Source organism: Hylobates moloch, unplaced genomic scaffold (assembly GCF_009828535.3).
Source record: "Hylobates moloch isolate HMO894 unplaced genomic scaffold, HMol_V3 SCAFFOLD_3, whole genome shotgun sequence".
NCBI lineage: Eukaryota > Metazoa > Chordata > Mammalia > Primates > Hylobatidae > Hylobates > Hylobates moloch.
Window position 1 is genome coordinate 157,052,086 of NW_026652278.1, and position 13,297 is coordinate 157,065,382.

Here is a 13,297-nt window from a genome sequence, read left to right on the forward strand (position 1 = left end):
ACATCTTCTTACCTCCCAATAATTTCTAACACATAAACCTACGATGATGGGTGAACTCTTCAAAAGAAAGAATACAGGGCACAGCTGATGAAAAGACGAAAACCAACAGAGAAGAGAATAGAGGAATATAAGTCCAAAAACACAATTAAAGTAGTATGGTATCCCAAAAGCTAAAAGAAGACATATTTTCGAGAATTACAGAATATTCCATGCTACGTACGACGATAAAGTCACAAAGAATGGCTGAAAATAAGAAAAAATAACTGATTATTTCAAAATAGCAGCATCGACCAAGTAGAGAGAATAAGTGTGTTTACCTGAAGAGTCATTTTGCTATATTCTGGAATAGCATTAACTAAAGTTCATTTTGGTGAATATATATTTCTATATTTACCTGAGCCCTGGGCCAAGTTTCCCAGACTTGAGCCATGGTATCATAAAGCTGGATGCTTTCTTGAGAGGTGAGGGTAAGATCAGGTGGGAATCCATACTTTTCAATCTGTGAATAAACAAATTAATGGATGGATGAACAAATAAAATTACAATGTTTATATTTCTTTTATCTTTCACAGATAAACCCTCAAGTCTTTACCTGTGAATCCAGGTACATTAAAAGGCAATAAATTGTAATATTTCACCTCGGCAATGATCTCTTAATAAAGTCTTAACAAAGTAGCATCCCTAACCTGCTGAAATGGAAAACTTCAAAATCCACTAATAAGTTTCAGTGCTACTTCCTGAGACTATTTGCACTAGATAATAAACTAACACTGCTCTATGAAACATCCCTAGAATGCCAGTGAGGGTACTGGGTGGCTGGAAAATATGAGCTCTTACAGAATAGCCTCAGTTTAGACAAAAAATGTACCTTTCTTTTTGAAATATCCCTTTGAAACAAACATTAAAATGTGTTTAGTGATGCAGATGATTTTATGGGTACCAAGCCATGTAAAAAGGGACAAAGCTTTGCCCCTAGAGATCCAATATAAGAGCCGGATCAAGTTTATAAGGGCAAAGACCCTCAAACAACCTTCAGATACTCAAAGAAATTTCTACCTGATGGTTACCCTGGTTACTGATCAGCTTCTGTCTGAAGCCTTTAGAACTCATGCACTACTTTTTCTCTCACAAATACTGTTGATGTTAGTTGTGTGCAAAGCACCATGTAGGGTACAAGAACAAATCCTGTCCTCACAGCCTTTGTGTTCTATACTCCTTTGGCTTCAATCACCACTTCTTCTAATCCATTATGTACAAAAGGGATAAAGTAACATCTAAACCGTAACACCAAGAAAAAAATTAAAGATAAGTAACTATGGGAAAGGCCCTATTAAGCAAGTTAATCAAGTATCTTTATGTCAAGGTTTCTGTTATGTTCATGGGTACTGTGAATCTCTAAGAAAGGGACAGGATATCACACTTCTCCCAAATATATTTGAAGAAGGAACCCTTCCTTTAAAAAATAACTATTACTGGTTCCTAGAAGATTGGAAATACTGGGCTAAAGGGGCCACTCCAAAGATAGAGTTCAGAAAGCAAAGAAAGGCTGTTTGGTGGACTGTGCCGCACAGCTGGGTTCTAATCACAGCTCTAATCACTACTCCCTGGGGTTCTGTTTTTCTTGTCTATAATATGAGAATGACAATGTCTTCATTGCTTGTCTTCAAGATTGTGGTGAGATTCAAAAGGTTAATATAGCAAGATTTTCTTTTTATTCTATGTTATGCAACATAAAGAATCATCATTTAGCAATTCTCAGATTGAATTTATGAAGCTAGCTAGTTGGCAGGGACTTCATTTGAACACACTAGTAGCTGTATTCATCATCTCAGAAGGTGAGGATTTCAGTATCGCATAAACTGCATCTTGCAGGTGACCACATATTCTGTCTATAAATGAAGCCATTCCTGACCTAAGTAATTAGTATTCTAAGAATTATCAAGTACATACTAATGCTATGCTTCTATTTTGGTCTCTAGAATAATAGTGATTCATTTTCAAAGCATCTCCCTTCCTTTATGAATGCTTTGGTTTCCAATCTCTAAAATAGGAATAATTATCCTTACACCACAGATTTGTTGTGAGGATTAAATGATATAATGTATACAATATGCTGTTAAAATGCCTGGCTCTTTTTTAGTATCCCATCCATCATAGTGACTGATTATTAACTTTAAGGTATTCTTTTTCATCAGTTTGTCAACTGTATCACTAAAAGGATATATTCAATTGTTCTCCTCTGCACAACATGTAATTAGCTGGTATTTCTTAAGCTGGCCTAGATAATACATAAAATTATATAGAAAGACAATATATAAAAGATCATTATACGGTTATATCGGTTTGTACTTCTTCATTCATAAACAAAAGCATATCATACCAGAATGCTCCTTTTGAAAAAAAAATAAAAATTAAATAAAATGAATAAAAAATAAGTAAAAAAGTTATATGGTAAGCATTTATCAGAACTACACAGAAAGAGACAGACAGTAGTTCTTTCGAGGACTGCCTGGTGCCGACAGCGTCTTAGAGCGCTGAGTAGCTGTTCTTTTATGGCAGCATAATTCGTAGGAAGGCTGTGCAGCTCTTCCCTTAGCCCAGGAACAAGCCATATATGGATTGCAGTGATCCCTCACCACAGCTGGATTAAAGCCAGCTCACTCAAGGCATGGGAACAGGATGAATGCCTTCCTTCCCAAAGCTATTTCCATGAGTGTTACAGAGAATAAATCCAAGGTTAGAAGATTCCTTTACATTCTTCTCCTGTTGCTTCAATGTATTCTGCTTCCCCTCATGATTGAACAATTTCAGTGTAATCTCATGAATACTATACTCATTGGGATAGACCATCTTGCTATTGTTATTGCTATCTTAGGAGCACGAAGAAAGGTCTTATATAAATGCACATCTCACAAATTTAACTAGTTGTCTAAGCATTTTAAAAAGCATGTCTCTCTAGTTGTCCCCAGGCATACAAAAGTAAAGTATCACAGAGTAAAGAGCTGAGAAGATTCATACAACAGCACAGCTCTGCAGAAGTCATACAGGGTCAGAACACACTGTAATGGTTCTGCTGCTTTCCAATTACTCCATTAATAGCTACTGAGAATAGATGAAGGCACATGGCCAAAATGATGATCTTACCAAGAACTCCAGGCCACTGTACTCACAAATGCTTAAAGGTAACTTACCTTAAAATCACTCTAAGCAGAGTAAACCATTAAAAAATTATAAAATACTATGCAACTAAAAACTTGCTGAAAATACAATGCTGAAGATATCAAAATATAACTGGAAGGCTTAAAGAGTGATGTATGCTTATCATATATCTATTCCCTAAGCACAGAGTCAGAGGAAAAGGGAAGGATAGGGACAGGAATGCCATTTGGAATGAGTCATTGCAAAGCCAAGAAAAAACCACATAATAAAATTATGTTTGAAAATTTCTGGAAGACAGAATCACTTTAAGTGAGTTTTACATGCCCTTAATCACCATAGCTCAGAATCTACGAAGTAATTTCCATTTAATTCCTTGCTCATGCATTCGATCCACAAATTATTTAGTATAACACTATGATTAAGAACATTAGGCTTTGGGGTCAGAACTTCTGCGTTTGTACCATAATCTGACAATTACTAACTGAGTCCTTGGACTAGTTAAACAATCTCGCTAGCCCTCGTTTTCCTCATCTGTAAGTTGGGAATAATTATAGTACATTTATTATAAAGATGTTGCAAAGGTTAAAAGAGAAATATATATAAATATTAACAAGTGCCTGCCACACAAATTCTCAACACGTGTTGGCAATCATCATTCCACAAATATTTACTGAGCAACTTTTGTGTATATGGCACTATGAGCGAGCTATAAGGTAATCTAGGGGTGAAAAAGTGCAAAATTTTTCATTAACAATTTTATAATTTAATAAGAAGAAGACATGAAAGCAAAAACTTAAAACAGCAGGCTAAACATAATTGGTGTCATTTAAAAAGTGCAAATAATAAGTTATATGTTATCAGAAAAGAAGATTAATTCCATGTGGAGAGATCATAGAAAGACTTCTGGAAAAAAAAATCTCATATTAGCAAAGACATGGAAGATGAATAGAATCTGGAAACTTAAGAGTTTGGCATCTGGAATGAAGCATTCCAGGTATAGCACACAGCATGAACCCTTTAGGTAAGCTACATCCAGGGTTTGAGTGAAAAGCTGAGGAAAGTCTAAGTTATAGAAGACTTGAATGCCAAGCTACAAAGTCTGAAATTTATTTCCAATGGAGAAACATTGAAGACTTTTGAGAAAAATAAGGACAGGATCAGAATTATGTTTTAGGAAGATAAATGGAACAGCATAATTTTGGATATAAAGTAATTAAAAAAAGGACCAACTATTGGCTAATGTCATTATATCTTCACAAGGCAACTTGAACCTATATAATTTAATAACAGAGATAGGATGGAAAAAGAGGAGAGAATAGCAGGAGAAATTAATGTCTTCCTACAGTCATAATCCAGTGCCTCAAGTGAGATCTCCGAAAACTTCGTCTTATCAATCCACCATGAAAAAAGTCATGTTCCGATTTTTATGTTAGTAGGAAATGTCTCTTCCCTGTTAAGACCATTTGGTAATGGGAAATTCTGACATGAACGAGGAGTGCCAATACAGTCGTGGCGGCACTGTTAGTCACAGAGAAGTAGAAGACAGAAATAGATACTAAGAAGCCATAGATAGGAAAGGATAATGTCTGTCAATAAAGAAAAGGAATAAACTAACCAAAGAAGGTGAATTAGAACTCTCCATTACTTCCTCTCCAGTTATTAAACTTTGGGTGTCCCAAACGACTTTAAGGATATAATGAAAGCTAGAAGAATGTATACACACACAATTTTTAGTGGTTTTTCCCTTTTCGATGAAGTCCATCCTTGATGTCCGTGTACCTGAGGTTAAGAATATCTGTAAAGATGGCCTAACAGAAGCCTCCTGTGAGCATCAGCCCCCACAGGAACTCCAAATTGAACAACTATGCACACAAAAAGCACCTTTATAAGAACCAAAAATCAGGCGAGTGATCACAGTATCTGGTTTTAACTCTGTATCACTGAAGGAGGCACTGAAGAGGGCAGGAAAGACAGTGTCAACCTGCCAATGTCACCCATCCCACATCCTCCAGCAGTGGCCACATGGCATGCAGAGAGAGTCTGTGCACCTGGGAGAGGGAAAACATGGTGACTGAGACTTTGCATTAGAACTCAGTGCTACCTTGTCACAGCGAAAAGCAACACCAGGCAGAACTCAGCTGGCACCAGTGGAGGGAGCATTTAGACTAGCCTGACCCAGAGGAGAATTGCCCATCCCAGCAGTTGAAACCTGACTTCCAGGATGGGTAATTCTGAAACTGGCAAGCTCATCACCAGGGGTTAAAGTGCCTGAGAGTCCTAAATAAACTTGAAAGCCAGCCTAGGCCACAAGGACTACAATTCCTGGGCAAGTCATGGTGCTGTGCTGGGCTCAGAGCCTGTGGATTTGGGGTGTATGCAATCTAGTGAGACAACAGCTGAGGAGAGCTAGGGAGTGATTGCATCATCCCTCCCCCAACCCTAGGCAATGCAGCTCGCAGCTCTGAGCAAAATTCCTCCCTTCTGCTTGCTGAGAGGAGAGGGAAGAGTAAAGACTGTCTTCAAACTTGGACACCAGCTTAGCCACAGTAGGATAGAGCACTGAGCAAAGTCATGAGGCCCCCATACCAGACCCTAGCTCCCAGACCTTTCTAGACACATGCTGAAATCTGCTGCCTTGAAAAGATGAACCCAGACTTGGCAGGATTCATCACCTGCTGAATAAAGAGCCCTTGGGCCCTGAATAAGCAGCAGTGGCAGCTAAGTAGTACACGCCGTGGGCCTGGGGTGATTCTCTGAGGCATGCTGGCTTCAGATATGACCCAGCACCTTCCTAGCTGTGGTGGCTATGGGGAGAGACTACTTCTGCTTGAAGAAAAGAGAGGGAAGAGTAAATGGGACTTTGTCTTGCAACTCAGATGCCAGCTCAGGCACAGTGGAGTAGAGCACTGAGCAGGCTCTTGGGGTCCCCAAGTGCAGGCCCTGGCTCTTGGATGGCATCTTTGAACCTACCCTGGGCCAGAGAAAAGCCTGTTGGCCTGAAGGGAGAGACCCAGGCCTCGCAGCATTCACCATAAGCTGAATGAAGAGGCCTTGGGCCTTGAGTGAAGATTAGCAGTAGCCAGGAAAAACTCACCATGGGCCAGGGCTGCTGGTGGCCACAGAGAGACTCCTCTACTTGTGGAAAAAGAAGGGAAGAGTGGATAGATCCTGACTCCAAGCCCCAGGTCCCAAACAACATCTCTGGACTCACCTGAGGTCCAGGGAACCTACCACCTTGAAGAAAAGGACACCAGCCTGGCTGGCTTCACCACCTACTGATTGTAGAGCCCTCAGGCCTTGAATGAAAATTGGAAGTAGCCAGACAATGATTATTGTAAGCCTAGGGCAACACCTAGTGCTGTGCTTGATTCCATTCTAACCCAGTGCAGTCTCTGCAGTGGAGACCACAGGGATGCTATGTTGCTTTCTCTTCCCAGCTCCAGGCAGCTCAACACAGAGAAAAAGATTGCATTTGTTTGGGAGACAGTAAGGGAAGAAAACTAAAGTCTCTGATAATCCAGAGAATTATTCAGGATCTTATCCAAATCACCAAGGTGGTTGCTATATGGGACTGCAAGAGCCACAGCCTCACAGAGCTTGGGGTGCCCCCCAATGCAGATAATGGCTGCAGTGACCAAAATCTTAGATCACAACATCCAAGTCCCTCCAAATACCTGGGAAGCCTTCTCAAGGACAAGTACAAATAAGCCCAGACTGTGAAGACTACAATAAATACCTAACTATTTAATATCTAAGCATCAATGAATATCCACAAGCATCAAGACCATCCAGGAAAATATGACCTCACCAAATGAACTAAATAAGGTACCAGGAACCAATTATGGAAAGACAAAAATATGTGACTTTTCAGGCCGATAATTCAAAATAGCTGTTTTGAGGAAACTCAAAGAGCCAGTATTACCCTGATATCAAAACAAGGCAAAGACACATTAAAAAAAGAAAACTACAGGCCAATATCCCTGATTAATATTAATGCAAAACTCCTCAACAAAATGCTAGCGAACTGAGTTAAACAACACATTTAAAAGATATTTCATTATGGCCACATGGGATTGATCACAGCAATGTAGGGATGGTTCTACATACACAAATCAATGTGATATATAATATCAATACAATGATAGCAGGATCCCATTAGATAAATTTAACAAAGATATTGAAATAATTAAAAAGAATCAAGCAAAAGCTGACATACTGAAGAATCCACCAGAGTCTCTTGAATAGCAGAATTAATCAAGCAGAAGTGAGCATTAGTGACCCTGAAGAAAGGCTATTTGAAAATATATAGTCAGAAGAGAAAAAAGAAAAGAGAATTAAAAATGATAAAGCATTCCTATAAGATACAGAAAATAGCCTCAAAAGGGCAAATCTAAGATTTATTGGCCTTAAAGGGGCTTAAAACCCCTAGAGTGAAGAGAAAGTTTATTCAAAGGGATAATAACAGAAAACTTCCCAAACCTAGAGAAATATACCAATACTCATGTACAAGAAGGATATAGAACACCAAGCAGATTTAACCCAAAGAAGACTATCTCAAGACATTTAATAATCAAACTCCCAAAGGTCAAGAATAAAGAAAGGATCCTAAAAGCAGCAAGAGAAAAGAAACAAATAACACAATGGTGCTCCTATATGTCTGGCAGCAGACTTCTCAGTGGAAACCTCACAGGCCAGAAGACAGTGGCATGACATAAAGGGCTGAAGGAAAAAATCTTTTATCATGGGATAGTATATCCAGTGAAAATATCCTTCAGACATGAAGCAGAAATAAAGACTTCCTCAGACAAAAGCTAAGAGATTTCAGCAACACCTGTTCTACAAGAAGTGCTAAAGGGAGTTCTTCAGTGTGAAAGAAAAGGATGTTAACGAGCATGAAGAAATTATCTGAAGGTAAGAAACTTACTAGTAAGTACATAGAAAAACACAGAATATTATACCATTGTAATTGTGATATGAGTATATCTTCAGTAGAAAGACAAAACAATGAACCTATCACAAATTACAACCACAGCAACTTTTCAAGACAGGCAATACAATAAGATATAAATAGAAAAAACAAAAAGTCAAAAAACTAAAACTAGAGCTACCTTATGATCCAACAATACCACTGCTATGCATATACTTAAAAAAAAGGAAATTAGTATATCAAAGAGGTATCCCGACTCTCATGTTTATTGCAGCGCCATTCACAATAGCCAAGATTTGGAAGCAACCTAAGTGCCCATCAACAAATTAATGAATAAAGAAAATGTGGTACTTAAATACAGTGGAATACCACTCAGCCATAAAAAAAAAAAAAAGATCCTATCATCTGCAACAACATAAATGGAATTGGATGTCACTATGTTAAGTGAAATAAGGCAAGCACAGAAAGAAAAACTTCACATGTTCTAACTTAACTGTGGGAGCTAAAAATTAAAACAATGGAATGCACGGAGACAGAGAGTAGAACGATGGTTACCAGAGGCTAGCAAACACAGTGGGTTAGGTGGAAGAGGGAATGGTTAATGAGCACAAAAAAATAGATAGAATAAATAAGATCTAGTATGTGATAGCACAACAGAGTGATTATAGCTAACAGTAACTTATTGTATATTTTAAAATAACTAAAAGATTAGAATTGGATTGTGCTTAAGGTATAATGGATACATACCTCATTTAGTCCAATGTGGTTATTATGCTTGAGGTAATGGATACACGCTTGAGGTAATGGATACATAATTACCATTATGTATCCACTAAAGGGTAAATGCTTGAGGTAATGGATACATACCTCATTTAGTCCGATGTGGTTATGCATTGCAGGTCTGTATCAAAATATCTCATGTGCCCCATATATACAGCTACTTTAGATGCCCACAAAATTAAAAATAAAAAATGTATTAAATTTTAAAAATAAATGAATAAAATAAAAGAATCAGTAAAAAAAGAAAAAGATTATCTATCTATACATGCTGCAATTCTGTGAAGATTAACTGAGTCCCTTTCCAGCTGTGATATACACTAAAAATTCCACTAACAGGACAAATACACTTTTATACTTACGATATCTGTCGTTAGCGCAGCAAAGGGATGAAAATGATCAAAATAAACATCATCATGTTTTACTGAACATATATGCTTCTCTAAATCATTGTGTCTCTCTCCACAGAGCACTAGATATGAAGAGCAAGAATATCCAAATTAATGGACATATAATTATTAGAATATGGATAACTTTGTAGTTAAATACAAAAATCCCCATAAAAAGCTTCATAGTAAAATAAAAGAATATATAGTAAAACATAAAAAAATAAGCTTACCAAGTCTAACTTCATATGATTGATTTTTATATGAATTGTCTTGGAGAAAGTTGAGACATTTGTCAGCCTGTTTTTCAGAAATAAATTTCTCTTCCATAATCTTGTCTGCCTGTTGCCAGTACTGTTTTACTGATTGCAGCCACCTTACAGAATAAACATGCATATAATTTAAATAAAATATAGAAGTGTTTATCAAGAACTTGGATATTTTAAACAAAGAAAATTTCACAAGTTTAAAAATTTAGTGCATGCGCTCTCAATTTAAACCACCTGAGTTTACTTCAGAGCTGTGGACTTTGGGCAAATTCCTCAGCTTCTCTTTGCCTCCATTTCTCCATCATGACATGGAAGATAATGAAAGTATCTTTCTCATAAGGGTGTTGTATGGCTTGAATGAGTTAATATACCTGCCACACAGAAAGCACTATGTGTTTGTTACCAGTGTTGCTGTTACTATCATTGTGGCTGTTACCAGGAAAAATCAAGTCTGGTAACAAAACAATACTTGATGTTCATATAATGCTTTCTTGTTCTTATGATTGTCATCTGCAAGGTCAATGACTGTGTCCCAGTTATTTCCATTTTAGCTTAATTATTGGATAAGGACAACGAAAGGGGGATACAATTCTCTCTCTTACTTCAGATGACATTTATTTGAAAATTTTTAGAAATTTTCCTACACAATTTCAGATCTGGCTATGGGAGACCTTGATTTTCTTTGGAGAAGATGTTTACCTTCTCTAACTTCCAGGAAATATATCTTCAAAAAAATTTTAGAAAGCCAGACATGGTAATGTGCACCTGTGGTCCCAGCTACTCAGGAGGCTGAGGTGGGAGGATTCCTTCAGCCCAGGAGTTTAAGGCCAGCCTGGGCAACAAAGAGAGACCCCTGACATTTCAAAGACTGGGTAATAAATTTATTTGATAGTTATTATGTAAAAAACCTTAAAGACTTCAGACCATATAGACAGTATATAATTCAACCACTGAATATATAACAACCACTCTTTTTACCTATACCTACTTGGTGAGAAGATTTGGGTTATTTATGGTAGCTGAAAGAACCAAAAAAGGACATCGAATAATGACAAGGAGGAGCTCCCAAAATTTTGCTCCAACTTCTCTGCCAAGATAATGGACCTAGTAAAGAAAAAAAAAAATCAGTTGAAAAGTTGATGTCAAAATGGTGAATGAAGAATAGAAGCATAAAATCATCATGCATATTTTTCCAGTTTCCTATAAATGACATAACCTAAATAAAGTGAATGGTGATAAATTCAGACAATAGACATTATGACACTTAACTCTCTCCAATCTCCATATCTAAACCGTTATTAATTCCTACAGATTCCAATTTCAAATATCTATTTTGAAGCTATGTTTTTCTCTCCATTTTTTGTTGTCATTGAAGCCACCATCACCTGGCTTTCTACAATAGACTTCTGATTTTTCTCTTAGCTTCCACTCTTTCTCTATACTTTCTTCACATCATAGCCCTAATGGTATTATTAGACAAAAATCAAATTAGGCTACATACCTAATTAAATCCCTACACTGTCCTCCAATGCATTTACAGCAAACTACAAGCTGCTTAACTGGAAGTGTAACTTTCTGCATGATCTTGCTTCTTCCCACCTTTCCAACCCCACCTCAGGCCACTTTCCCCGCCATGCATTCTGCTCCCAATGTACTGGCCTTCTTTTCATACCCTGAACATACGTGTTCCACCTGAGGGCCTTCACATATAAGACCCTGCTACTTAAAATCCTTATCCACCTTTTAGCTGACCGTTCCTGCTTATCCCTGCAAAGCCCAGCTGAAGGTCATCGCCTCAGAAACACCTTCCCTGAGTACCTGCTCCAAAGTTGTTGTTCTTACTTCCCATTTTGCTATTATCTTGGTGAAAACTGACTGATTTTTTTTCTTCAGAGTTTGTATCACAATATTTACTTATATTTTCATTGGTACATTTACTTATTTAATTGCTCTCCCCTTCACTAAACCACAAGGTCAGTACTGGCAATCAGGGAGAAAGCACAGTGTCTAGCACAGAGTAGGTACTCAATTAACATCTGTTGAATGAATGAATCCATTTTTCTTTGATTAAATAATGCAAATTAAGACTTAGAGAGGAGGTCCAAATTTTGGTCTTAATTAAACAGAATACATCGTGACAGTTGGGTCTCAGCTGGAAAGACTTACTAACCAAGCCTAGTAATAAATACATAATGAAGAATATTTTCAAATCCCTTCTGACTTTGATCTAGTCAGATAATCACCCACTTTACCAAATGCTAACCTTATATTTTGTATCAGCAGGCAATTTCTCTGAACTTTCTGGAATAAACAATTTTTAAAGCCTTCTTACAATCAAGTTTTGTGCATGTATAAATCAGAAAACCAAAGTTACCCACATTTTGTTTTTTGTTTTGAGATGGAGTTTCGCTATTGTTGCCCAGGCTGAAGTGCAGTGGTATGATCTTGGCTCACTGCAACCTCCGCCTCCCAGGTTCAAGTGATTTTCCTGCCCCAGTCTCCCGAATAGCTGAGATTACAGGCGCATGCCACCATGCCTGGATAATTTTTGTATCTGTAGTAGAGATGGGGTTTCACCATATTGGTCAGGCTGGTCTCGAACTCCTGACCTCAGGTGATCCACCCACCTCAGCCTCCCAAAGTACTGGGTTTACAGGCATGAGCCACCGTGCCCAGCCTCATTACCCATGTTTTAACATTATTGTGCTTAGGCATTTTGAGACGAGACCACAATCCAAAGTTCTAGATCACGAAGATCAAGGGTTTTGTTTTGTTTTCCCTTAAAATGGGAATGTTCAAAGTCAGCAACACACAATACAGCCTGATGCATAAAAGGAAATAGACTACTTTCAGGACAAAGAAAGCAGAATGACAGCATGTCTACCAACTCTCAACTTCACACAAAAAAGGGGTAGATTCACTACATGGGTTTATCACCTAGTTTTCCTTTAAGTTGAAAATTCTTTGAAGAAACAAAACACAAAGCTTGAATTCTATTTACAGTTCTTTCCATTCATTTTGATAATAACATAGCTATGTCCTTCCAGATCTACACCATTTGCCACCTTGCTCTCTGGCCAATGAGTCTGACTTTGGGAATTGGCTCACCCAGCCTCCTTAGCTCTCTAGCTTCTACTGGGTTTGGCCAGTGGGAAGCCTAGGCAAGAAATGGGAAGGAGAGAAGACAGTGAGGTCAAGGTCTTTATTCTCTTGCTCTCTCTCCCTAAGAGGTCAACCTTGGCCAGCTGCATTTCTTCACCAAGGTCACTGTTCTTCCCAAAGAGACATATCTATAGAATCTCTCTTCTGTTAAGGTTCATACTGCTTCCTCCTCCCTTCATCCTTACAGGGTTGAAAGGCTTGCACTATTCTGGATTACTGCACTTACCTTTTGGTTTCCCTTGTACAAACCTTTGTAAACAGCCCCTTAGTAAAAACACTTTTCTAAAAATTATACTAATGTGAATATGCTGTTTTCCATTGGTACCCTGGCTGACGTGCAACTTAGATAACTATCATCATTGAAAAAGCCCCATATTCTTTAAATTACAAATTATAGTGTGTATGCAGACTAGAACATCAACCAGAGAACTAACACCAAACCTACCTCATCAAATATAACATATCTGATCCTTTCCACCCATTTTTGGCGACGAGGAGCAAGCAACAGGATTTCAAAACATTCCGGCACTGTAATAAGTACCTACAAATGTGAATGATTAGTGTAGCTAACTTTATGGAGCATTAATTTTATATCAGTCATAGTAATAGGAACCTAG

General features: G+C 37.8%; 1 protein-coding gene across 2 annotated transcripts in view; it reads right to left on the reverse strand.

Annotated features, from left to right (window-relative positions):
• Positions 1-13,297, reverse strand: part of DDX60L (DExD/H-box 60 like) — a 113,111-nt gene that overhangs the window by 49,068 nt on the left and 50,746 nt on the right. For both annotated transcript variants that reach the window (XM_032148880.2, XM_032148881.1), the window contains exons 19-23: positions 13,126-13,221; positions 10,507-10,622; positions 9,483-9,625; positions 9,226-9,335; positions 395-499 (exon numbers count right to left, since the gene is read on the reverse strand). In XM_032148880.2, coding sequence (XP_032004771.1) covers positions 395-499; positions 9,226-9,335; positions 9,483-9,625; positions 10,507-10,622; positions 13,126-13,221 — 570 coding nt within the window. The remainder of the gene's footprint in view (positions 1-394; positions 500-9,225; positions 9,336-9,482; positions 9,626-10,506; positions 10,623-13,125; positions 13,222-13,297) is intronic.